The sequence below is a fragment of the Urocampus carinirostris genome, chromosome 5, assembly GCF_059441175.1.
Source record: "Urocampus carinirostris isolate Australia breed hairy pipefish chromosome 5, RoL_Ucar_1.0, whole genome shotgun sequence".
NCBI classification, from domain to species: domain Eukaryota; kingdom Metazoa; phylum Chordata; class Actinopteri; order Syngnathiformes; family Syngnathidae; genus Urocampus; species Urocampus carinirostris.
The window spans coordinates 33,561,325-33,588,525 of record NC_142353.1 but is presented as its reverse complement, the minus strand read 5'-3'; the positions used below and the strand labels follow the sequence as shown (position 1 = coordinate 33,588,525).

Below are 27,201 nucleotides of genomic sequence, written 5' to 3'. Positions count from 1 at the left end.
TAAATAGTGTTTTTATTAATTCAATAAATATATAATCCCAGTTAACATATCTTTTTGTGTCAAATTTGACAAAAATATTTGCCTTTGACAATTGAATGAGGGCAAAAACGCTCAGTAGTATATTTCCGCCGAAACAAAGATCTATAGTTAGCAAGATAGATCACTCCTCAAAAGCACTACACCGCATTTAAATTTTTTTATTGAACATTGCAAATACAAACAAAATTAGCATGGAAAAAAACGATACAGAGTGAACATTTTCAAGAGAACATAAGGTGCTGTACAAATACAGATAAACAAATAAAATGAAGACATGGTCATCATAGAAGAGGGATTACCTCATGTGCGGTCCCTTTCAAGGTTTCGTCACGTTCCTCATGTTGAAATTTTGAGTTTTTCCTTGCCGTCATGTAGGTTTTAGATCAGGTGGTGGTGTAATAATAGTCCGTGCTGTGAGTAAATAGGTGCTATGTTGTGTTAGTAAGGTTTATTATAGTTTAATAAGGGTAATCCCCCTGTGTTATATGTCGAAGTGTCCTTGGGCAAGACACTGAGTGCCCCCAACAAGCAGGTAGGCGCTTTGCATGGCTGACACTGTTATCGGTGTGTGTGTGTGTGAATGGGTAAGTGTGAAGCACATTGTAAAGCGCTTTGGGAGGTCTTCATTGACTTGAAAAGCGCTATATAAATTCAGACCATTTACCATTTTCTATTTAAATGCAATAATATTAAGGGCAGCGATTGGCTGAGTTTAACAGGTATGTAATTCTCGTGAAATTGTAATTTTGTTTAATGAATATTGTAACGCAAAAAGAGTTGAGACAGCCAAGGGAACTTGACCATGATAAATAAGATCTGCCTTTTTCTTTCTGTTTTTACTTCAATCATATTGTAAAGTAGCGTAACCTTGCATCTGGATGGACAGTGTGGAATAAACGTCACAACGGGATAGCATCACACAACCCTCGCACACATTTTGGCGAGATGACATTACATATATCTAAAAGTTATATGATATGACACATTCAGATTGAGCGGATCGAGAATTAAATGACCGACAAGTTTAAACCATTTACTGTATTATGGTGGAGGAATGGTGTAAAACGTCAACAATATAATATAAGTTTCAGAATAATGTACCAGTGTATCACTTTAAAGAAACACTCCACTCCACTACTCTCTAATTCGATTTAAAAACCTATATATTGTTTAAATAGTCAAATAAAAACATATTGAATGAGATTTTGAATAGTAAAAATCAAGCATTAATCTGTCATTACTTTATTTTGAAAAAAAAATGAACAGCGTGTCGAGTGTTTGGTGGTATGGTCGCTAGGCAACGATAATGACTCGGAGACAACAACTTTACCATTTCTGAAGCTTGGTGCTTTTGATTTAATAATACAAAGTATAAGTAATTAACATTTATCGCTTGAGATCCACCTCAATTGAACAACTCAATGCAGTAATTGAACATTTATGACAAACAATGCGATCATCCTCACAATTCTATTTTGACATGATTGTTACCGATAGTTTTCAACGTCTTAAATAACATTATATATTATTTCCTTTGGAGCTTCACTTATTCTTCACTTACTGGTAAGAAAATGGGCAGTTTAAAAACATGGAAGACAACAAAATTATATGTTAAAGTTACATTTTTTCAAAAGTTTATTTAATGATATGAGCTTATGCTAAAATAACCTAAAACATCTTAATCCGATTAATTAAACGAGAAAAAAACCCTGGTGTCATAATTTTCCTCTGTTAACTCATTCAATGTCAAATTGTTTTCTCAAATTGGAAGACCAGCCAGCCACTTTTTGCCATTTCAACTCAATCTTCAAGGCCTACAGACAAAATTACGTTTTCTAGCTATATAGGCACAGGACATATCAAAGGAAAGCTTAAACCCTAATATATTAGAAAAAAAACCATTTTTTAGCTTTTACCATTGTTTAGTAAACATCAGACGAACATTGCTAAGTTTCTTGGAAATACTTGTTTCCAAGAAAACTTGAGAAAAAACAGCTTTGTGTAAAAGGAAGCATTTCAAACAAAACTTTCACTTGGTCCTTTTTTGCTTTTTTTGAATCTGTGATACCTCCAATATCTAAACAATTGTTTCCATGAACACAAGGGCACTTTACTTGCAAAATAACTTTTTATTGCAAGAGCACTGAACTGATACATGAACGATGCATGAACAATGCATGACCACCCGATGTTTCAGGTGAAGAGATCACACGAATTTGGTCACCATGGCGATTGAGCTCCCTTGGGCGGAGGTTTTCGAAACGTCATCGCTCTCTGACTACATGATGACAATGGGACTTTTTCATCTTTTTTGAAAGGAAAAAGCTCTGTTGAGAGTTAACTGCCTATTACTATTCGTTCATATTTTGTGACTCTCACCACACTGCTTCACTACGCCTACTCGTCATATGCGGCTTCCAGCATAATCCGATGCGCCAGATAGAGGAAGTAAGACTAGGAAGGGCTTTTGCAATGTGTGGACAAAGATCTGATCAAAGCCACTCCTGCCATCTAAAGGTGATTTATCATTCTGAAATAATTCCCAGAGGCTTGATACTTACCGATGACCAGCACCAAACTATTTATAATATATATATATATATATATATATATATATATATATATATATATATATATATATATATATATATATATATATATATATATATATATATATATATATATATATATATATATATATATATATATATATATATATATATATATATATATATACCATGCCCATCCCAGTAAATATCGGGCAGTGGGCAGGCAGGGGACACCCTGAACTGGTTGCCAGCCAATCGCAGGGCACACAGGGACAGACAACTCGCACGCTTACTCACACCTAGTGACAATTTGGACCGGCCAATCCACCTGAAATGCACGTCTTTGGAATGTGGGGGGAAACCGGAGTGCCCGGAGGAAACCCACGCAAGCACGGGGAGAACGTGCAAACTCCGCACAGGAAGTAGCTGGATTTGAACCCACACAGGAGGTATTAAGACAATTTGATACACAAAGATATGTTGACTGAGATTTTATATATATATATATATATATATATATATATATATATATATGTCCTCTCATTAGCTACACCGCTTATCCTCAGTAGGGTCGCGGGGGTGCTGGAGCCCATCCCAGCAATCATCGGGCAGTGGGCAGGGGACACCCTGAACTGGTTGCCAGCCAATTGCAGGGCAATATAAATATATATATATATATATATATATATATATATATATATATATATATATATATATATATATATATATATATATATAAAACATGTTTACGTTTATGCACTCAGAAACAATGTTTCTGACAACATATTTATACTTAATGGCATAGAATGAGTTAATACTAGCCTGTGTTAAAATAACCGAAAAAACAATCAGATTAATGAAACATGAAAAAATGTCCAATGTCAGAATTTTACTCATTTTTACTGTTAAATATTGACACGGGTATTTTTTTTAAACTCAGATTTGTCCTTAATGTATTTGTAATATCACTACATAACAACTAAGTTTTCTCTTTTTTTAATGATGTTGAATTCCTTTTGTCTGGCAGGCAAAATGTCTGAAGAACAGGGTTCAGAAAGCCAGGAGAAAAATCATTTAAGTGACATTGACAAACTGAGGCTAAGCAGTGAGTCTCAAGTCTACACCGCAACCAAAGAAACCCTTTTTTCACAAGAGAATAGACGCAGTCAAACTCATGCACTGGTAAGTAAGTTCGTTATAAGGTACAACAAGATAAATTGACGTAGTAGACATAGAGATTTATTTTGATGGATGATCGTTGACTCCAACATCATTTTGACTCGAAATGACATCTTCGTTCAACGCACTTGAGCTAAATCAACAGTCTCTTTTATTTCTAGTGCTTCTGATGTCTTAGAGGGCATCTAACCAACTTTTGCAATGCATCACAATAAACTACAATATTGACTATTTAAGGTAACCCTTTGCAAAAAGTACGATCAAGTATACTCTCTCTGTCCACCCATCATTTAGTCACTGGATTGGGTTTCTGGAGTGAATTCCTCTCTTCCCGTGTACGTTCTCCAAGACCAAGCTCAGCTCGTTTTCCTTTACGCCGGAGCTCACGTCGGGATACTTTACAACCACACCACCAAAGCCCAGCACTTGCTCCAGGTAAAAATAAACCCAGAAACAATTCTCACCCCTTAACCCCAACCCTAACCCTAATGCCCCAACCCATAACCCTCAACCTTAACGTGAAACCCTTAACCCTAAACATCTAAGAGCCTCTAGCTGTGTCCCATCCAACGTTTTTAAGGTTTTTGAGGATCTGACACGTGCCGATCATGGTGCTATAACTACCCCTAAACCGTCACCCCAAACCCTAACCCTACTAACCTTAACGCCCTAACCCCTCTGCCTAACCCTAAACCCTAGCCCTTGAACTTAACCCCAAAATGTTAACCCTAAACCTGTTCAAAGTTTGAAGGCTGTTGCTCATTCCTATCTAAAGTCATTTACGTTTTTGAGGATCTGCACGTGCCAATCACTGTAATATCTATATACCTAACCCTACTCCTAAATCCTTACTCCAAACCTTAACCCTTTACTCTAACTATTAAACCTAAACCTTAACCCCAACCCTCAACCTGTACAAAGGTTTAAATCTGTAGCTCATTCCCATCCAAAGTTATTAAAGTTTTTTAAGATTGGCCCGTACCAATCATAGTACTCTCACAATATACCAAACCCTAACCCTACAAACCCTAACCCTACAAATACAAACCCCAAACCTTTACCCTCTACCCTAACTATTAACCCTAAACCTTAACCCTGACCCTAAACCTGGAGAAAGGTTTAAATCTGCTGTGCATTCCTATCCAAAGTTATTAAAGTTTTTGATGATTGGCCCGTACCGATCATAGTACTCTCACATTATACCTAACCCTACTCCTAAACCCTAACCCTACAAACCAAAACCCTACAACACAACACCCCAGCCCCCCCTCCCCCCATGTTGAACCTTTCAACCCAACACCTAACCTTTAACCCTAACCCCTAGCCCTAAACCCGTAGAAAGCTTCAAGTAATTAGCTCATTTCCACCCAAAGTTGTTAAAGATTTTCAGGATCAGCACATGACGATCGTGGTAATCTAATTATAAACCTAATCTTAAACCCTACTAACCCTAAACCTCTGATCCTGACCCTAAGACTAACCCAAACACCCTAACCCTGGTTAAACAAGCACACATGTACAATAACAGGTTGCTGTAATGTTTTCCAGGGTCACAGCTCCCCTATTTCGTGCATGTGTGTCAGCGAAGACCGCCGCTGGGTCGCAACGGCGGACCAGAATGAGAAAAGCACTGTCATACTGTGGGATTCGTATTCTGGGTATATTCTGCATTGCTAAAGAAGTCCAATTTAATCTTTGGTGATATTATACAATACTGTTTTAATATGCCAAATTTCAGGATTCCTGTACACACGCTGTTTGACTGCCATCCCAATGGCGGAGTTATTGCTGTCGGGTTTTCAGGGGATGCCAAACAATTGGTGACACTCGGGAAGGAAAGAGATCAAGTGAGTGAAAAATGGTTTCTTTCTAGTACTGTAAAAGTAAAGTCCCAGTGTGTATTATACAGTAGAACCAAAACAACTGCATTTATTCAGATAAGACACTATTGATTCAAATACATATGTCACAATCCTGTCAATTACCCGCTGATTACCAACACCTGCGCTTACTCCTTCAGCCCCAGCTGCCTCTCGTTTCCTAATTATCCCTCTCCCTATTTAAGCGCTTCCTTTCCGATCACTCTTCGTCAGTCGGTCAGCGAACCTCAGCACATGCAAGGCAAGCACTTTTGACTCTGGCCCCCGTTTTGATTCCCTCCTGTTCCTGCATCCTACCCACCTCGTCTTCCTGCCTGATTCCTTCCCCTGATTCCTGGTATAGATCCCCTGCCCCTGGCTTCCCGATTGTTCCCGGTTTCCTTACTTGCTTCCGATCCCGACCACGCTTAGTTCTCCTACACCGGCTACCCAACTTATTCCGATCCACGATCACGCTCTGCTCTCTGGCCCCGGCTATCCGCCTCGCCACCTCTCACCGTCCGCGAAGGCTTCCCGTTTCACCTGCCTAGCGAGCACCAGATCGCTGTTTACTCCTCCCTTTCGGATTCCTCAGATTCCTTAATAAAGTGATCGTGTGAACGTTATGCATTTGGGTCCCCTGTTTGTTATGTTCGTGACACTATAGACAAAAACACATGTACTATCTCATTACAATGATTTGTTTTAAAAACTCGTAGGTATGAACATTTAAAATTACGTTTCACCCTTTGAAAAAGCTGACATATCGGCCGCCATCTTACTACTACGAAAGTCCAAATGACCATTTTGTAACGGTAGCTTGTCCCTGTCGTGCTTTTGGCACCTTCATTCCACACCTGAGCCTTGCATGTGTGTCTCCGAATACTGTCACTCAGGCATCTGCCATTTGTAAGCGTTTACTTTTTTTGTACTATTTCCTTCTCTAGCCTCGTTACCAGTAGACTGCGGTCGTTACTGTTGGCAGCTCAATGTAAATAAAGCTTGTTTTGTCCACAGCTGGTCATGCAAGCAAACATATGTTTGTTCCTAATATATCTTTGTTGTCGCTTCCTGGAATTAACAACAACTTTAATGTCCTGTGACTGATTAAAATGTATCCTTGTTCATGCATGAAAATATGGATGTAAGCTTACAAATTGTTGGGTAGACAAATCCTTGTTGAATGCACAAGCTTCAGCTCCATTCTAAACTGCAATGACCTCTAGGGGCGAATTATTACACACTGTCACTTTAATAAAGGTGTGTAAAGATGAGGACATCAGCGTGGTTGCCTAACTCTGTGTCTCTCTCCTGCTATATTTTCCCCCATCACCCAAAACTATAATCTAACAATTATTGGACCTGATAGTTTTTACTTCTAGTGATCCATTATTGTTTCCAACAGTGTGTGTGCATCTGGGATTGGACCAACGACATCAATGAACCACTTTGGGTCACAGAACTCAGCCCTGAATACGGTTACCAAGTAAATAACATTGAATTGAATGACAAGCTTGTACACAATTTCAAAACATACTGTAATATGGCCTTGTTTTCCAGAATCACATCATTTTTAACCCAAAAGATACCACACAGCTGCTAAGCAGCAGTGAAAGCCAAGTATTGTTTTACAGCACAGTAAGTACAAATCTTTAAAATTATTTTAAAAATATGGTGTTACGAAAACAAACAGCGATGTTGATCTTCTAGTTGTGCTCTACTAGCTATCACTGTCATGTGAAAAAAATCTATATCTATGTAATATTCATGCCTTAAATATATACATTTAAAAATCATTTAAACTAATAAAACATTGACAAATAATGGATATGTATATGTGATAGGGACAAAATATTCTTAAAATATACACTTTTTATTGTTTCAGGCACAAAGAGGTTTGCAATACGTCCCACTAAAGGTTATTAAGGTAAGTTGTCAGTGTACCGTGCCTGTTATGCTCTCTCTTCCTCTCTATCCATCTCTTTCTTTCTCTATTCCTTTCTCTTTATCTTTCTCTTTCTCATCCACTTTGTCTTTCTTTCTTTCTGTCTTTCTGTCTTTCTTTCTTTCTTTCTTTCTTTCTTTCTTTCTTTCTTTCTTTCTTTCTTTCTTTCCTTCTTTCTTTCTTTCTTTCTTTCCTTCTTTCCTTCTTTCTTTCTTTCTTTTTTTCTTTCTTTCTTTCTTTCTTTCTTTCTTTTTCTTTCTTTCTTTCTTTCTTTTTTTCTTTCTTTCTTTCTTTCTTTCTTTCTTTCTTTCTTTCTTTCTTTCTTTCTTTCTTTCTTTCTTTCTTTCTTTCTTTCTTTCTTTCTTTCTTTCTCTCTTTCTTTCTTTCTCTCTCTCTCTCTCCCTCTTTATTTTTCTTTGGATTATAACTACATTCTATTTTGTTGTTATTGAAAATTGTAATATGTAGTGCTGTTTATTAGGGATGTTATGTACCAAATTTGATCAAAACGATACCAACACAGACACTCAAATATTGAGAAGTCATTAAAACTGATATCACATACTGAGACTAAATGTTCTTCTTCAAGTACAGTCCAAACTCCAACGCCATAAAAGATGAAAAAATACATTTTCATTGGAGCACATCTAAGAAATACACGTAATTGCAGATACATCATGAACGAGCTGACTGAGGCTGCATTGATGACACAAGCCAGGAGATAGTGGCAGCTAGTAAAATAGTTCCTAGTTCCATGTCTCTCTTTTAAGGCACTATACATCCTTTTTTTAATTTACATTTCCTGAATGTTAAACAGCTACGAGAAAGCAGACAATACTAGGATTGGCTTTCGTTGTCAATACCGATTCTTACAAAGTCAAGTCAAGTCATGTTTATTTGTATAGCCCTTTATCACAAGGAGTGTCAAAGGGCTGCACAGACCACAGACTATTGTAAACTACGGACTATTATTACACCATCCCCTGATCTAAAACCTACATGAGGGCAAGGAAAAACTCAAAACCTCAACATGAGGTAAGTGAAGAAACCTTGAGAAGGGACACAAGGTAATCCCCATCCAGGATGACAAGGCTGCAACGGATGTTGCAATAACAAATAATACACGGATATTGTCAACGATATTTATCAAGTATAAAGTTTACAAATATAGTGGGACATGGGCAATCAAAAGTTGTAATTACTCTCAATATACAATACCTGAACATTTGATATTATTCTATAAGAACCTCGAATGTTACAGTGTTACCGTATACCAATGCCATCTCCGACCACCATCTTGCCAAGTGTGAGGCGCAGTTTAATGTTTACTGTGAAATTTAGGCTTCAGTAGTTGCAACATTCGCCCTGCAACGGCATTAGCTTTAAAAGAACTATTCCGACGGCAACTGCGGCTTTCCCTCTGTACATTGGCCCAGCCTAAAAGAGGCCGTTATCCTGATACCTGGTATCCTCACTCATCCACCTATCCTCATAATCTATATATTAATGACAAATGTTTGTATTTTTTACATCTGGTAAGCTTGGTGACGCAGCCACCCTGGAACTGAACGCGTCTCTCTTTCCTCATTCCACGCCCGAATTTTGCGACATCTCCAAACTAGCCGGCGGGCCTTTGAGCCCATCCGTTTTTCATTGGCGAGATTTGCGGATTATAACCCCGTCCAGGGCGGGCGTCATCATGGTCTGGGAGCTCACGCCAGACTTGGACTCCAACCAAAGGCTGAGCCGAGACCACGTGAAGATCATCTCTCTTCAGGAGCATCCGATTACTGTGTTAACTGTTATAGATAAGTATGTACTCACCTTTTGAGTTGATATACAAGTGCACTATGCAGAAATGCATTTGAATTACTGTTCTATTTTGTCTTATGATCAGTCGTCTCTGACTTAGTCGAAGCTGAGAGCATTAATTGGAATCTTCCTTCGACTATTCTGATCCAGTTATAAACATTTTAACTTAACTTATTCACTCACAATTTGCTTGTTTTTTATGCCTGCATAGCTACTCTTAACAATTGAGAAGCTCTCATAAGAAATAGTTAGAAAATACGATGCAGGAAGTTGAACGCTTATTGATAAGAAAAGACCCATATTACTTTTGTTTTTTTTCTCATGGCAGCTGCATTGTGACTGGAGACACGAGAGGCCACATCAACTTTTACGATGAAAACATGCTTCTCCTCACCTGGTTCACTGTATTGAACCTGGACTCCATCGTCTCTATTTCCTTTTCCAAAGAGTTTGAACGGGAATACATGGAAGACGGCACCTTGGATACTAAGCCGGTTCTCGGAAGGTATACACTCCCAATCTTCTTTTGTCAAATAACCCTTTTTATACTTTGTCACAATTTGCAGGAACTTTGTGGTGTCCTCATGTACCTCCACGGTTGTTTACGTGAACGTGGAAAGAAGCACTTGGAGGGTTCTACTGCAGGAGAACTGTGACCCGGTTCACGCTGTGGCCTGCCATCCCAAACTGCCGGCCGTGGTCATGGGAAATTGCAACGGCGCCTTAAAGGTTTGGGACTACCAGGAGAAAAAGACCCTTCGAAAGACAGTCTTGGAGAAAGAGAAAGAAATCCAGTGTGTCACTGTTGACCCTCATGGTGAGAATGGAAAATCTTTTCAGATATTTTTTCATAGCTTTGATAAGTACTATGTTATTGTTGCCCATGTTCATCTCACTAGCAAGACAAATAATAACGTGAGTATCTTTTTGTTCTTTCATTTGGTTTTGTTTTGTTAAAGCTCAGTTTAGTTGACTCAAAGGAGGGGATGCGTCGTTTGAGATGTCCTTAAAAAATTTAAATTTAAATAGTTTCTCTAATAAAAGGTGGGGTGCGGGATTAGAAAACGTAAGGCTTAAATCATGACTTTAGGCCAGGAGATGGCGACAGAGAAACACATGATTTGCGTGCTTGTTCATGCATTTCTTAGACGCGCTCAAATAAACTCTTCTTTTTCATATTTATGCATATTTATGCTCCACTGACAAATAAGAAATTCAAAAAAACCTCCAGGGATGAGCATGAAGTCTCTCTCCAGCACTCCCGAAAGCCCCCCTTTCTTCGAACCTAATGTGACATGATTTGCCAATTTCCCTCATCTGCGCTCACTCGTTCAGCCCCAGCTGCCACTCGTTCCCTTAAATAGTCCTCCTCCTATTTAGGCACGTCATTCTCGTTCGCTCCTGGTAAGTCCGTCTGCGAACCTCAGCGCATGCAATGCAAGCACTTTTGACTCTGGCTCCTGTTTCCTGTATTGTTCCCGATCCAAGCTCCGTTCTCCTGTCCCGGCTACTCGTATTCTGATTCTTTTTCCTGTATTTATCCCCGATCCAAGCTCCGTTCTCCTATACCAGCTACCCGTATCCTGATTCTGTTTCCTGTATCAATCTCCGATCCAAGCTCCGTTTGTATGTCCTGGCTACCCATATCCTGCCTGGTTCCGTTTCCTGTATCGATCTCGGACCACGCTCCGTCTCCCGTCCCGGCTGCCCGATTTATTCCAATCTCCGACCGCGCTTCGTTCGCGAGGGCTTCCCGCTCCTTTTGCCCAGCGAGCACCAGATTGGTGTCTTTCTTCCTTTCGCCCTGACTTCCCCGATCCCTTAATAACGCATTGTGTGAAACGTTACGCATTTGGGTCCCCTGCTTGAACCGGTTCGTGACATAATATGTTCCACCCCTAGGAGTCTCACTGTGGTCGTGCACCTACGATGAAAATTTCAGACCCTTCCAAGATTTCTAAGTGGGAGAAATAGCTAGATCGCAGGTTGTTCAAACACTTATGTTCTTCATTATATGTGTTAATGCCTTATTTTCCACCATGCCTATCTACTTTCATTTTTTTAGCAAAGCTGTTTGGTACGGAACACTTTAGGTAGAAGGAATGGGAGTTTACACTATGCTCACTCCCGTGTTTTTTGTTTTGTTTTTGTTTCTATTTGTTGGTGTATGACGGGTGATTCATCATTTGCTCTCCGTTTGCTTGAAAACGAAGGGATTTTGAAACGTTACGAACTAAAAATAACAGAACATACAACACAGAGCTGTTAACTATAAAGGTAACATCGGTAGTTGTGTTCAATTCAGCAGTTTGCAGAAGGAAAAACAATCATTCGGAGAAAAATAATCCGGTTTGGTTTGTTCTGATTAGGACGCTACCTGGCGGTCGGGTTTGCGAGCGGAGCTGTTCACTTTTTGGACTTCGACACTTTACAAAGCGATCCCAAGGAGTGTTTTGATTATGCCCCGGACAGCATCAGCCACATGAGCTTTTCTCATGATTCTCGCTACTTGGCCACAGCGGTAAGTTGAATTGTTTAATTCTGGGATTTTCTTTAAGCCTTACAATAACCTCGTGTGGTCTTATACAGGACTGTCTCAGAAAATTAGAATATTGTGATAAAGTTCTTTATTTTCTGTAATGCAATTAAAAAAACAAAAATGTCATACATTCTGGATTCATCACACATCAACTGAACTATTTCAAGCCTTTTATTATTTTAATATTGCTGAATTTGGCTTACAGCTTAAGAAAACTCAAAAATCCTATCTCAAAATATTAGAATATCATGAAAAAGTATACAAGTAGGCTATTCAACTAATCACCTGAATCATCTAATTAACTCGAAACACCTTGCGAGGGTTTCCTGAGTCTTAAAAACACTCAGCTTGGTTCAGTAAACTAAATCACAAGTATGGGGAAGACTGCTGATCTGACTGCTGTCCAGAGGACCATCATTGATACCCTCCATCAGGAGGGTAAGACACAAAAAGAAATTTCTCAAAGAGCAGGCTGTTCACAGAGTGCAGTTTCAAAGCATATCCACAAAAAGTCTGTTGGAAGGGAAAAATGTGGCCGGAAACACTGCACAACCAAGAGAGATGACCGCAGCCTTAACAAAATTGTGAAGAAGATCCGCTTCCAGAATTTGGGGGAGCTTCAAAGACAGTGGGCTGAAGCTGGAGTCCAGGTATCAAAAGCCACAGTTCACAGACGTGTCCGGGAAATGGGCTACAATAGCCGTATTCCCATGGTCAAGCCACTTCTGAACTCAAGACAACGGAAGAAGCGTCTGACTTGGGCTATGGAGAAGAAGCACTGGACAGTTGCAGAGTGGTCCAAAGTCCTCTTTTCAGACGAAAGCAAGTTTTGCATTTCATTTGGAAGTCAACGCGCCAGAGTCTGGAGAAAGGCTGGAGAGGAGCAAAATCCAAGTTGCTTGAAATCCAGTGTGAAGTTCCCACAGTCAGCAATGGTTTGGGGAGCCATGTCAGCTGCTGGTGTTGGTCCACTGTGTTTCATCAAGTCCAGAGTAAATGCAACTGTGTACCAAGAGATTTTAGAGCACTACATGCTTCCATCTGCTGAAAAGCTCTATGGAGATGAGGATTTCATTTTCCAGCATGATCTGGCACCTGCCCACAGTGCCAAAACCACCAGTAACTGGTGCACTGACCATGGCATCACTGTCCTTGATTGGCCTGCTAATTCCCCTGACCTGAACCCCATCGAGAATTTGTGGGGTATAGTTAAGAAGAAGATGAAAGACACCAGACCTACAAATGCAAATGAGCTGAAGGCCGCTATCGAAGCATCCTGGGCATCAATAACACCTCAGCAATGCCACAGGCTGATTGCCTCCATGCCACGCCGGATTGATGCAGTAATCCGTGCAAAAGGATTCCCAACCAAGTACTGAGTGCATCAATGGACATTTTCAAATGTTTGATTTAGTTTTGCTGTTATAAAATTATTTTTTTACTTGGTCTGAGGAAGTATTCTAATATTTTGAGATAGGATTTTTGAGTTTTTTTCAGCTGTAAGCCAAAATCAGCAATATTCAAATAATAAAAGGCTTGAAATAGTTCAGTTGATGTGTAATGAATCCAGAATGTATGACATTTTTGTTTTTTTAATTGCATTACAGAAAATAAAGAACTTTATCACAATATTCTAATTTTCTGAGACAGTCCTGTATCACAAATTCTGTCATATTCTTCAGCTCTCGCGACTACTGTCGTTGGTTTGAGTTTATCAAATGTAACCTCATATCTTGTTTATTCTCTCATTTATTCCTGGCTTGTCTCATCTATTAGCATCTCACATTGCATTCCGTATTATCTCACGTAAACTCTGTTCATCATTCATTTCCCAAAATAATAACAATAACAATAATGGCATTACTTCAAAGTAATATGTATGACTGTTTCAACACAAGTGGGAACCAGGTCCATCCATCCATCCATCCATCCATCCATTATCTGCACCGCTTATCCTCAGTAGGATCGCGGGGGTACTGCAGCCCATCCCAGCTATTCGGGCAGTGGGCAGGGGACACCCTGAACCGGTTACCAGCCAGTCGCAGGGCTTGGTAGCAGGTGTTGTTGTTGTTGTTGAGTCACTCAAGGCGCCCAAGGTAATCCTCAGTAGCGCTAGACTCGCTTGTGGGAGGTTCCGTAGTTCTCCGAAGGAGATGGGGCTGCGACTGTCCTGTGCCACCAGGCCTGACGGGGTGTGACCGAAGCAAACCAAGCATACGAAGCCTCTGAAGTCCTTAGTACGTTCGGACAGGCCGGTGCATGATTTATGGAAGCCCCGTGGGCAGGTAGTACAGGTGATTGGGGTGTGGTCGCAGCGAATGGTTCGAAAGCACCACTGGCATTTGGACTGGGGGCCAGGGTTGCTCACGATGTCGCCCGCCCTAAGAAGAACAGAGAGAGGAGAGTAGAAGCGAGAGAAAGAGAGGGACAGATCGAAAGAGAGAAAGACAGACAGAGTAAAACGCAAAAGGGGGAAAAGAGAGTGAGAGGTGGGGAGAGAGTAGGAAAGAGAGGGACAGTGAAAATGAGAGAAAAGAGTTTAAAGGGGGAAGAGAGAAAAGGAGAGGCAAAGAAGGAGAGAGGACCAAGAAAGAAAGAGAGAGCGAGTCTGAGTGGATTGAGTTGGATTCGTAAGGCTTCCCCGGGAGAGAGCCCTTCGCAGGACACAACGGGAAGGTTCGTAGTCTTTGTCCTGTGCAGGTGTTGTGCCTAAATCTGACTCCCCTGCAAAATCTGGCGTTCTGCAGCCAAAGTAACGCACCCCTTTTGACTGTCAGTAACGATGGCGGCATGTAACAGCGGAAAAAGTAATGAGTCAGATTACCTGTTACTGAAAAAATATTGTAACAGCGTTATTCCCAACATGGGCATTTAAAAGTATTTAAATTGATGTTTGTTTCGATCAGGATGTGGGGAAGGCAGTGACGTTATTTCGCATGCAGTCGTCTCAGTGGATCTACTTGGGGCGGTACCGCTCGCACTATAAACCAATTACAGACCTTCTCTTTGGGGTTCACCACGACAGTTCCAAGCCCAGGTTGTTCACACTGGGTGTGGACCGCCTACTGGTGAGTTTTTTGTTTGACGCTGACGTTTTTTTAAATCATTTCATAGAGTTGTCTAAAATATAATTGGTTGGATTTCATACAGCGGCTTGCGAAACTATTTGACCCCCTTGAACTTTGTGACCTTTTGCCACATTTCAGACTTCCAACATAAAGATATAAAATTTAATTTCTTGTGACGAATCAACAATAAGTGGGACACAATCATTAAGTGGAACACGCTTTATTGGATATTTTAAGTTTTTTTAACAAATAAAAAACAAAAAAGTGGGTGTGCAAAAGGATTCAGCCCCATTGAGTTAATACTTTGTAGCGCCACCTTTTGCTGCAATTACAGCTGCAAGTCGCTCGGGGTATGTCTCTATCAGTTTTGCACATCAAGAAACTAATATTTTTGCCAGTTCCTCCATGCAAAACAGACAGTGAGGTTAGATGGAAAGCCTTTGTGAACAGTAGTTTTCAGTTCTTTCCACAGATTCTCAATTGGATTGAGGTCTGGACTTTGACCTGGCCATTGTAACATCTTGATATGTTTTTTGGTGAACCATTCCATTGTAGCTTTTGCTTAATGTTTTGGATCATTGTCTTGTTAAAAGACAAATCTCCGTCCCAGTTTCAGGTCTTTTGCGGACTTCATCAGGTTTTTTTCCAGAATGGTCCTGGGTTTGGCTCCATCCATCTTCCCATCAATTTTAACCATCTTCCCCTGTCCCTGCTGAAGAAAAGCAGGCCCAAACCATGATGCTGCCACCACCATGTTTGACTGTGGGGATGGTGTGTTGAGGGTGATGAGCTGTGCCGCTTTTATGCCAAACATAACGTCTTGCAATGTTGCCAAAAAGTTCGATTTTGGTCTAATCTGACCAGAGCAACTTCTTCCACATGTTTGGTGTGTCTCCCAGGTGACACTTTTTATGGATATCTTTAAGAAATGGCTTCTTTATTACCACTCTTCCATAAAAGACAGATTTGTGCAGTATACGACTGATTGTTGTCCTATGGAAAGATTCTCCCACTTCAGCTTTAGACCTCTGCAGTTCATCCAAAGTGATCATGGGCCTCTTGGCTGCATCTCTGATCAGTTTTTTCCTTTTATGAGCTGAAAGTTAAGGGGGACAGCCCGATCTGGGTCGATTTTCAGTGGTCTGATACTCCTTCCATTTCAAAATTATTGCTTGCACAGTGCTCCTTGGGATGTTTAAAGCTTGGGAATTCTTTTTGTATCCGAATCCAGCTTTAATCTTCTCCACAACAGTATCTTGGACCTGCCTGGTGTGTTCCTTGTTCTTCATGATGCTCTCTGCGCTTTAAACAGACCTCTGAGACTATCACAGTGTGGGTGCATTTATACAGAGACTTGATTACACACACAGGCCATTGTAACATCTTGATATGTTTTTTGGTGAACACAGGTGAATTCCATTTATCATCGTTAGTCATTTAGATGAACATTGAATCATTCAGAGATCCTCACTGAACTTCTGGACAGAGTTTGCTGCACTGAAAATAAAGGGGCTGAATAATTTTGCACACCCACTTTTTCGTCTTTCATTTGTTAAAAAGATTTAAAATATCCAATAAAGTGTGTTCCACTTCATGATTGTGTCACACTTATTGTTGATGCGTCACAAGAAATTAGTTTTATATCTTGATGTTTGAAGTCTGAAATGTGGCAAAAGGTCACAAACTTCAAGGGGGCCAAATAGTGAAATGAAATGAAATGATCTGCATTTATATAGCGCTTTTCAAGTCAATGACTTCCCAAAGCGCTTTACAATGTGCTCCACATTTCCCAATAGCGGCCTTGCAGCGATGTAAGGCGCTAACCTGCTTATTGGGGGTATTAGGGGTTCAATGTCTTACCCAAGGACACTTCGACATGTAACACGGACGAGCCGGGATACGAACTGGGATCCCTTGATCCCAAGACGAGCGCTCTACCTCCTGAGCTACTGACGCCCCCAAGTCACTGTATATTTCATGTATTGCACAACTCTCAGGTGGAGTACGATGTGGAGAGCAGTGAGGTGGGCCAGGTGGTCATTCTGAGCGCCAAGCGCCTCGAGCAGAGTGCAATTCCCAAGTGCATGACCTGGTACCCGCCACTGAGTGCCGAGGAGTTTTTAGTAGTCTCCTCGGACCAATACAAGATGAAGCTTTTCAACAGCACTTCCAAGACGTGCAGGTAAAATTAAAAAAATAAACATCACTGCTACCTTTCCCCATTAAATACATTTGCTGATCTGTGCTAAGAATAAGAAAACTATTCCTTTAATTGAAATCCGAAACAACAAATATTTGATAACAATAAGCTTTGATAAAAGAAATTGCATCTATATTGACCATATTTAATTTCAATGAAAATTTATGAAAACTCAATAAAAACATGAGTTAAAATTTTAAATAATCACTCATTTGAATAAAAACTGATGGTCCGAATTGGATAATAACTACAAATAGATAGAACTAAAAGTTATTTTATGTTGAATTCATCTTGGAAATATTTCCCTTTATGTACAGTAAATAAAAGACGTATTCGTCCCACAGTGGTTGGTAAATGTTAAAAAAAAAACCATTGGAAATTCTAAAATAGAAAATGGCTGTCAATTTTATGCAATACAAGGTAGGAAAATGAAAGTAGTCCTCTGAATATATTGATGTTTTGAAGAGGGAGGTAATTGTAATTGTAAATGTGAATAGTAATAATAATAATAATAATAATAATAATAGAGAGAAGAAGCTGAAAGGGAATAAGGAAAGGACAACAAATTACCAATATCAAGCAAAATGGCTAGGCATTGTCGGACCGATGGAAGATCGGATTCAGCTGCATGGAGTGGTCGGTGGTCGGGAGCCACATTACCCAATTCGGCCGCCAGAGGGGGATATAGACCTCATGAGAGCACACCACACGAAAGCAGGTGTTTATCGATTTTGTGGTGAATTATTGGCGTTGCCTTGAAACAAAAAAATAGCTAAAGACGCTCGCAGAGGTCTAAAGTATCACCGTGCGACTTTTCACATAAATCAGTTGAGCTATTTCAGAAGTTATAAGTCACATACAAACACACACATTCACACAATTCCCGATGTTTAAGTAGTTTAGATTGAGGTTGACAATAGTAGTGTATTTAATTATTAATAAATAAACTGTTAAAAATGCATGCTCATATATAAAAGATATTCCAAATCAGCAGATTAAAAATGTCAATTGTTTGCTTCCTGTCAGGAAATTGTCTTCTGAAAAACAAACCCCAACCAAATAACTCCAAATAACTACAAGTCAATCACAATTTGAGTTGACAGTATATAAGGCAGGCAATATTAAATCGAAAATGCACATGCTTGTGTCTGACCAACTTCCCCAGAAAGACCCTTCTCGGCCCCACATACGGGAGCTCCGTGAAGAAAATCGGAATTCTACCCACGTCCTCCGAAAACACAGATGTCTCGTATTACATGGCGTACATCACAGATGACAAGGTAACTCCAGGAAACGTGTACTACTGCGCTTTTCATGGCCCAAAACCTTCTCGTCTGTCCTGCAGATTGGTCTTCAGATCTTGCCACTCGACGGCAACCCCTTCAAATCCCAAGCGGTGCTTTGCCATCCCACTGGTGTGTCCACCTTTGCTTACTCCCACGACGGACAATTTTTATTCACTGCAGGCGGTCCTGACTGCACAGTCCTGTCCTGGCAAATAAGCTATAGGTAATCCTTGTGGAAATACAGTGCCTTGTATAAGTATTGGCCCACTAATAACTTTTTGACAGCTATATTTCAGGCTTCAAACCTATAAATGAAAAACTTTACTATATCATAAGAATCAACAACATGTGAGACACAATCGTGAAAGAAAACTGAATGTACTCAACATTTTACACTGTGCTAACAATTAAATCATTGTAAAGTAGGTGTTGCAAAAATATTGGCCCCCCGGTTAACCACATGAGTCATTGGGGCACCAATAAGGACTCAACTCTGGACAGCCTACTCCACTGTTGACAGTCCCTGGCCTGTTCTTGGGTCGTGGCAAAGTTGGCACCAGTCCCTTCCTTGATATTGTCGGCCCAGTTCTTTTTTGGTCTTCCTCTCCTCCTGCCCCCTTGGACTGTGCCCTGAAGAATTATCTTGGTCAATCCCGATGACCTTGTGTCGTGACCATACCATTGAGGTTTCCATCAGCGCACAGTTGACAACAGTTCTTTGTAGGGTCCAATGTGCCCTCTGATGGTGTTGCGCACCGGTATCAGCTAATACTTTGTACAACCTCCTTTTGCTGCGATCACAGCCAGAAGTCTTTTTGGGTATGTCACTATAAGTTTTGCACATCTTTAAAATGAAATACTTGCCCGTTCTTTTGATAGTGATGGTAAATGGTAAATGGTCTGCATTTAGATAGCGCTTTTCAAGTCGATGAATACCTCTCAAAGCGCTTTACAACGTGCTTCACATTTACCCATTCACACACACACTCACACACCAATAGGGAGTCAGCCATGCAAGGCGCCTACCGGCTTATTGGGGGCATTAGGGATTCAGTGTCTTGCCCAAGGACACCTCGATATATAACACGGAGGAGCCAGGAATCGAACCTGCGATCTCTTGATCCCAAGACGAGCGCTCTAACTCCTGAGCTAATGACGCCTAGAGTGATAAATTTATCACTGCATTTTTTTCAGATCTTTCGACAAATTCTCTATGGGATTAAAGTTTTGGCCATTCCAACCTATTTATACTGTAGTTTTGAACCATTTCATTGTAGATTTTGCTTGATGTTTAGGGGTGTTGTTAATGAGTGTCTTTGTTGCTTCTATGATTAGTTTTTTCCTTGTTTGGGCCAAAGGATTAGAGGGAAGGTCAGGTCTTGGTAGGTTTTATGTTTTCCTCTTTGTGATATAAATGCTCGCACAGTGCTACGGCAGATGCGTAAATTATGCGAAATCTTGTATCCCATTCTTGCTTTAAACTTTCCCAAAGCTTTATCCCGAACATGCCTGGTGTGTTTTGTCTTCATAATGCTGTCTGTTCTCAAGTACCACCTCTGAGCCCATCAAAGAGCAGATGCATTTAAACTATGACATAGCTGCACTCTGCCTGTGTTAGTCATTTGAGTCGACATGTGATCATTCAGAAGTCTTCAGGGAACTTCTGGAGTCAGCTGGCCAAGCTGAGAGAAGAGGGGCCCCATAGTTCTGCAACAGCTACTTTCCATCATAGGTTTGAAGCCTGAAATGTAGCAATATGACAAAAGGTTGTGGTGGGGGCAATACTTTCGCTAGGCACTGTGTATTTAGTTAGTTTAGAAAATTTTATCTGAAGATATATCACATGCAATATGAATTTCTAACCTTTTCTTATTTTTTACGTTGAGTTCAGTGCTCTGGAGGGTGCAGCAGCTTTGGGAGGAAAGGATTTAGAACCATATTACAGTCTTTTAGAAGGAGGGAGGAATGGAGAATTCTACAGGGTGAGTATAAAATGTCATGATGAAATTGATTTAGGGATGGATCGAAACTTAAAGCGTAACTTGCAATAAGATTTACAGCGCATACAGCAGGGTTTCAATCAGTGTGGCCAAGACTTTGTTTGGTGTGCTGCAAGAAAATGGCCATTTGCATCTCATACATAATTATTCCTGAAAAGGATTGCCATTATCAAGGAATCTTCGCGGTCTTACAGTGATCAGCAGAGTTACTGCAATATTTTTTATACCTATAGATGGCAGTAGATCACTATTTTTATAAGTATCTGCTTGGTAGGTCATACCGGTAACTTATTTTGGTTGCTAATATGTGAGTTTGAATTTGAGGTGCCCCAAAAGAGTCTCAATCTACTGAAAGAATATTTTTTTTTGTCATTGAGTTTTCACATTTTTTTTAATATAAAAAAGTAAGAAATATAGTTATTTTTGAAGAGCTACAAATGATTTTGCTCATTTCAAGTTTCTTTTTGGGAAATTTAATCTAATTTAAGACATATGTTAAGAATATGTAAAATACATTTTTTCAGTCAAACTGTCATGAACCAGAACAGGATAAGGACCCAGATGCGTGACGTTTCTCACACAAGCTTTTATTTTACGGGAAAAAGGGGCAGTCATGCACGTTAAGAAGCAGTCTGGCGTGGAATGACAGGAAGCCAGAGGGCGACGAAATCGATACCATTTGCCCGAGCAGATATCGGACAGGAAGGAATGATATCAAAACAGGATATCAAAATTAAACAGGACAAAATAAACGGGAACAAAAACAGGATATCGAAATTAAACAGGACAAACTAGACGGGAATGAAACTGGAAACTGATATTAAACAGGACAAAATAAACAGGAACAATACCGGAAAGGAAATGCCAACAGGAAACAGGACCGAGTAAAAACCCATGTCTTGCGGGGCAGAGGTTCGTTGACGGACAGACAAAAAGAGATTGAGAGCACTGAGCTTAAATAGAAGGAAAGCCAATCTGTCAACGAGCGGCAGCTGGCGCCACACGGGCAGGGCCAATTGGGCGCCATGGCAAGCTTGACACAAATTTTCATCTCATCTCATTAGCTGTACCGCTTATCCTCAGTAGGGTCGCGGGGTGACACAAATTAGTTACCGAAATTATTCTTTCAACCTCCAGAGCCACAGCCACCATAATAATAATTTCTACTCAAGAAACATTTATGAGATCAAATTTATATTTTCAGCTTGGGCTGCATTATAGCATGCCCTGGTCAGATTGAAATATTAAATTCGAGCCAGGAATGATTTACCTGTATTTTTAACCCTTTCTATGTAGACTATACCTGAATAGTTCTTTTCGATTATTATTGTGACTTGGCTCGAAAAAGGCTAAAAAATAAAAAATCAATAAAATAAAAAGCATATCTAGGCTGGACAAAATGTACAATTTAATTGAGAATGAAAGCTAGATCCCAATGCAAGTTCTTGAATTTGGAAATAATTTTGAACGGAAGTGGCCGAAGGAAGATTTGTCATTTCGATTGGAATTAGAGGTGGAATTGAAATTCACTGCTTCAAAATTAAACTTTATTCTATAAGAAAGATATTTTGGTAAACTGTAATAAACTAAGGGAATTTCTATGGTAATTAATAATCTAGTAGAATTGAAAATATATTGTAAGCCTGATTTCCACTGAAATATTATAAAACAGATTTTTTTGCATATTTCAATGAATATATCGACTTCCCGCCATCGGAATTAAAGTCAGTTGATTTCTAATTCATCAAATGAATCGAATCAAATTTTAAGAATTTGATTCGATTCATTCAGAATTTCTTTCAGCAGCAAAACAGTTACAAAAGTTGTCGATTATGACTGTGATGTTTTTCTTTTGTAGGAAATCGAAGACTTTTTCTATTACTGTCAAATTCACAATCAAGGCCTGTGTTCCATGGAAACAAGGCTTCTGTCTCCCAAAATTCCTCTGACAGAATTACCTTCACTAATGCGTGCTTTGGCCTACTTCCCTACAGAAGAAGAGGTGTGCTCTGTAGTAATGTTGATGATTATTTGCAGTGTCTAGCGAAAGTATCAACTCCAACAATCTTTCCAGTCCATCCTGAAGAAAAGCAACCCGAGAGCATGATGCTGCCACCACCATGTTTGACAGTGGGGTGCTGTTTTAAGAGGGATGTGCAGTTTTACTCTTACACAAAACGTAACACTTTTCATTCAGCCCAAAAAGTTAAATTGTGGTCTCATCTGACCATAGCACTTCGTCCCACGTATTATATGGGCTCCCATGTGGCTTCTTGCAGCCACCATGGTATTTTTTTCCCAGAAAGAGCTTTCCTCCTGCTAATCTCCCATATAGGGTATAATTATGCAGAGTATGACTAATAGTTGTCTTATGAACATACTGTCCCACCTCACCTGTAGGTCATCCAAATCCATCATGGGCCTCTTGGTTGCTTCTCTAATTAGTATTCTCCTTGTTTGAGCCGGACATTTAGAGGGAAGGCTAGGCCCAGGTAGGTTTGCAGTTGTCTTATACTCTCTCCTCTTTGATATTATTGCTTTCACAGTGCTCCAGAAGATGTGCAAATATTGCTAACTACTGTTGTAGCCAGGGTTGGGTAGGATTACTTTAACTTGATTACTTTAAATTACTTTTGGATTACTCCAATACCAAATATGCTAATAAAAGACAAAAGAAACCAAATATGAATAAAATTATGACTCACAACACGTGGTAAGATTTCTCTCCTGGCTTTGATCTCTTTGATCTCCGGCAAAACTAACATAAAATGCGACAGAAACAAAATGAAAATAAATTCAAACAGCATACCAACATCATTTTTGCCGTTCCATGTGTTCCATTACTCCCCAAGCCTGCCGAAAATTTTGTAATTTTATTCATATTTAGTTTCTTTTGTCTTTTATTAGCATATTTGGTATTGGTGTAATCCAAAAGTAATTGAAAGTAATCAAGTTAAAGTAACCCTACCCAACCCTGGTTGTAGCCCATTTCTGATTTGAACTTTCCCATAAGTTTATCCTACCTGGTGTGTTCTTTGGTCTTCATAATGCTGTTTGTTCTCCTCTGTGACCTCTGAGACCATCACAGAGCCTATGCATTGAAACTGAAAGTTACACACACGTGCACTCTGTTTGAAGTCATCGGGTTTCCTTTTTCCTTGTCCACATTTTGTTTTCAGGTCAGGCAATGGTGCAATTGTGGCCTTTGCAGTCCTTTGAGACATTTTGTGATTAAGTGACATACAAACAAATGTGACTGGACTACATTGCTAAGCTGGGAGAACAGGGAGCCAATAGTTTTGCAACACCTACTTTTCAGTTTTTTGTTGTGAATACAATATAAAATGCTGAAATAGTTTGGTTCTATTCCACAATTTTGTCTGACATGTTTTTAATTCTTAGAAAATATTTTCAGTTTTTTAGCATTAAGTTTGAAGCATGAAACATGGCAAAATGACAAAAGGTTCTTGGGGGGATACTTTCGCTCGGCATTGTATAGACTTGACACTATTTTCCATTATATCAAGTTTTCATTGATTGGTCCATCTGCAATGATTTGAATGAGCTTTGCTTTACTGTGTTATTTTAAACAGGTCGAAGATATGCTCAACGAGGTGAAGTTGGGCAAGTTAGCCGAAACGGGAGAATACATCACAGATATCAACCTGGAGGAACTCATAAAACTCTACGTCAACCACCGGCCGGCTTTCGGCATCTCGGCAGACGAGCTTGCCACAGCTTTTGAGGTTCTTGGTGAGCCTGGGGGGACGGGAGGAGAGCCCGTTCTGCACAGGGACCAGATGCTGGAGCTTTTGCAGGTCCGAGGTACGCAATACAAAATGAGTTTTTAACCAGGAGGTATCCTCATTAGCATATGAACCAAAACGTAGAATACAGTAGAGCCTTGAATAACAGCATTCCTTCTTTATGACTTTTTCACGTTAGATCTTTTTCGGCCCCTGGTTACGTAATTTTCCCCACCATACGAAATCAACAACAATTTAGTTTGCGTGCCCCAAAACTGCAGTTTTCATATGTATTGCCTTGCAAGAGACCTGTCTGATACTGGTCGACATCAGAGAGGATTCTGGTCTACTACGAGTTCGTAGCATGGCATCATGACGGTATCGGGCGAATTACCTCCCACAACGCTCGCTTTCTGTCTCTTTCCATTGCCGAATCTCGTGTGCTTTTTCAAGACTCTCCGAGTTAGTGAGTTGAAATATTTTTTTTGTTGTGGTAAAAACATGATAACAATGGAAACGAAGCTTGAGATTAGCAAGTACTACGAAGAAGGCACATGTGTCATCACCCTTGTAAATGAATATGGCTGTAACCAACCGACGATCGGGTCAATAATAAGAAAAAGTTGGCAATTAAAACAACAAAGTCTTCTGAGGGCTTGACAAGCCTCACAAGTGGACGTTTTTAAATAAGATTGAATTTGAATCCACTGTTTTGTCCTTCCTCTGCATCTACCCACTAACTCCACTGCACCAGCTCAAGTGACAACACACTAAATATAAATACAATTTCGTTTTTCCTTTGAAGATATATTTATTCATTTTATTTAATGAGAAAACTATTCCTTATACACTTATACTTATATGTATATATATATATATAATCACATATAAGTCATAATTACAAGATACTATTTTGTTATTAATGTTCAATATGTATATTCAATTTTGATGTTTTTAGGTAACTAGGATTTTGGGACGCGTAAGCTAATTACTATGTATTCTATCTCGACCATACGACGGTTTGCCATCCCCACCTTAGAATCGATTAATGTTGTATTCCAAGGGTCCATTGCATCATGATTGTGATGATGAGTACCATGCCACCACTAGAAAAACTGAATTTAGCTGTATCATGAAACAGGGGAAGCCATGACAGAAGATGAGCTAGCAGAGTGTTTCACCACACTGTTAGGCCTCTTTGAAGTCAAAGACGAAGACGTCCCTGAGACGGACTTCTTTAAGACTGACAGTATGTACAGTATGAGGCAACTGTATTGTTTTATTTTCATAAATACTTTTTGTGATGCATGTGCGTTTTATTCAGACAAGAGCCAGGAATACTCTCTGGAAAACGTCATCCCCGAGAAGATATCAATGGAGGTGTTCACTCATCACATCCTGGGCCTCCCATCAACATCGAGCTCATCTGCATCTGTTGCAGTCAAGAAAAAACCAACAGAGCAACAGCTTGATGATGATTAAATTCAAACTAATACAAAAAGATTGCAATTAGTATTCATCAGTATTGCACACTACAATAACAAAGGATTTGGTGTGATCGATGATAGGACATGTGCATTTATCTTCTTCATTTTATGCTTAGTCATGAAAATACGGTGCCTTGTGAAAGTATTGTCCCCCAAGAACTTTTTGACTTATTACCATAGTTCAGGTTTCAAATTTACAGGTAAAAACAAACTTATCCCAACATTTTATATTGTGCTAACAAAAAAAAATGTAAAAGAAGCATTGCAGAAATATAATAATAATAATAATAATTTCCTTGTATTGTCATTCTGTGTAACAATGTACACAGAACGAAATGTCGATTGCACCTGACCCGTTGTAGCGAGCCGGTGCAGCCGCAGCCAACAGAGGGCACCGCCGACCACTTTTTAAGTCTTAGGAATGACTCGGCCGGGGCGCGAACCACCGACCTCCCAGTCTCAAAGCGGGCGCCTTACCATCTAGGCTACTGAGCTGGTATTGGTCCCCTTTTGAGTTAATACTTTGTACAATAACCTTTTAGCTGGGATCACAGCCACATGTCTTTTTGGGTATGTTTCTATAAGTTTTGCACACCTCGAAAACAAATATTTGCTGAGTCTTCCTCATTTGTGCGCAGCCTTTTTCAGATCTTTCCACAGGTGCTCTGTAGGGTTGAGGTCTGGAAATTTGGCCGTTCTAACACCTTTATATTGTCAGTTTTAAAGCATTGTATTGTAGATTTTGCTTTATGTTTAGGGTCGTTGTGCTAACTGAAGGTGAACTTGCGCCCCTACTCCAACAGATTTTCTGCTAGAATGGCCTTGTATTTGCCTTCATCCAACTTCCCATAAACTTTTAATAATATTTCCAGTTCCTGCTGCAGAAAAGCTACCCTGATGTCCTCACTGTCAACCATGGTGGTGGCAGCATTATACCACCGTGGTTAACAGTGAGGATGGTGTTTTTAGGGTGATGTGCAGTGTTACTCTTACGCCAAACGTAATACTTTGCATTCAGACAAAAATGTCCAATCTTGCAAACGCCAAACGGTCCAATTGAAGGTATCAAGAGCTTTATTCTATCCACTCTTCCATAAACGGCAGATTTATGCAAAGTACAACCAGTGTGCATAGATTGTCCCACCTCATCTGTTTATGCCTGCAGGTTATACAATGTGACCATTTTTCTTGGTTGCTTCCCTGATTATTTTTATCCTTGTTTAAGACAAAAGTTTAGAAGGACGGCCACGTTGAGGTAGGTTTGCAGGGGTTTTTATTCTCTCTTCATTTAACAGTGCCAAATCTCCTTGTATCCCATTCCTGCTTTGAACTTTTTCTCAACTTTGGGTTTGAACATTTTTTATTGACACTTTTAACAGCAATTAAACACATTTATAATTTCATTATATCATATTCTCACAATATGAGGTTTGAACAATTTTTATTGACACTTAACAGCAATTAAACATATTCACCATTTCATCCTACCATT

At 39.8% G+C, this 27,201-nt stretch overlaps 1 protein-coding gene across 1 annotated transcript; it reads left to right on the top strand.

Moving 5' to 3' along the window:
* Positions 1–1,346: 1,346 nt before the first annotated feature.
* cfap251 (cilia and flagella associated protein 251) lies at positions 1,347–25,725 on the top strand. Its single transcript, XM_088336503.1, has 21 exons — positions 1,347–1,602; positions 3,616–3,770; positions 4,062–4,202; positions 5,316–5,425; positions 5,506–5,614; positions 7,032–7,112; positions 7,187–7,264; positions 7,512–7,553; positions 9,112–9,383; positions 9,712–9,888; positions 9,950–10,200; positions 11,753–11,904; positions 14,829–14,990; positions 16,988–17,172; positions 18,356–18,470; positions 18,536–18,699; positions 20,368–20,458; positions 22,335–22,478; positions 24,070–24,301; positions 25,364–25,471; positions 25,547–25,725. The coding sequence occupies exons 2-21, from the start codon at positions 3,621–3,623 to the stop codon at positions 25,702–25,704; spliced, it is 2,922 nt and encodes a 973-aa protein (XP_088192629.1). The 5' UTR covers positions 1,347–1,602; positions 3,616–3,620; the 3' UTR covers positions 25,705–25,725.
* Positions 25,726–27,201: the final 1,476 nt, after the last annotated feature.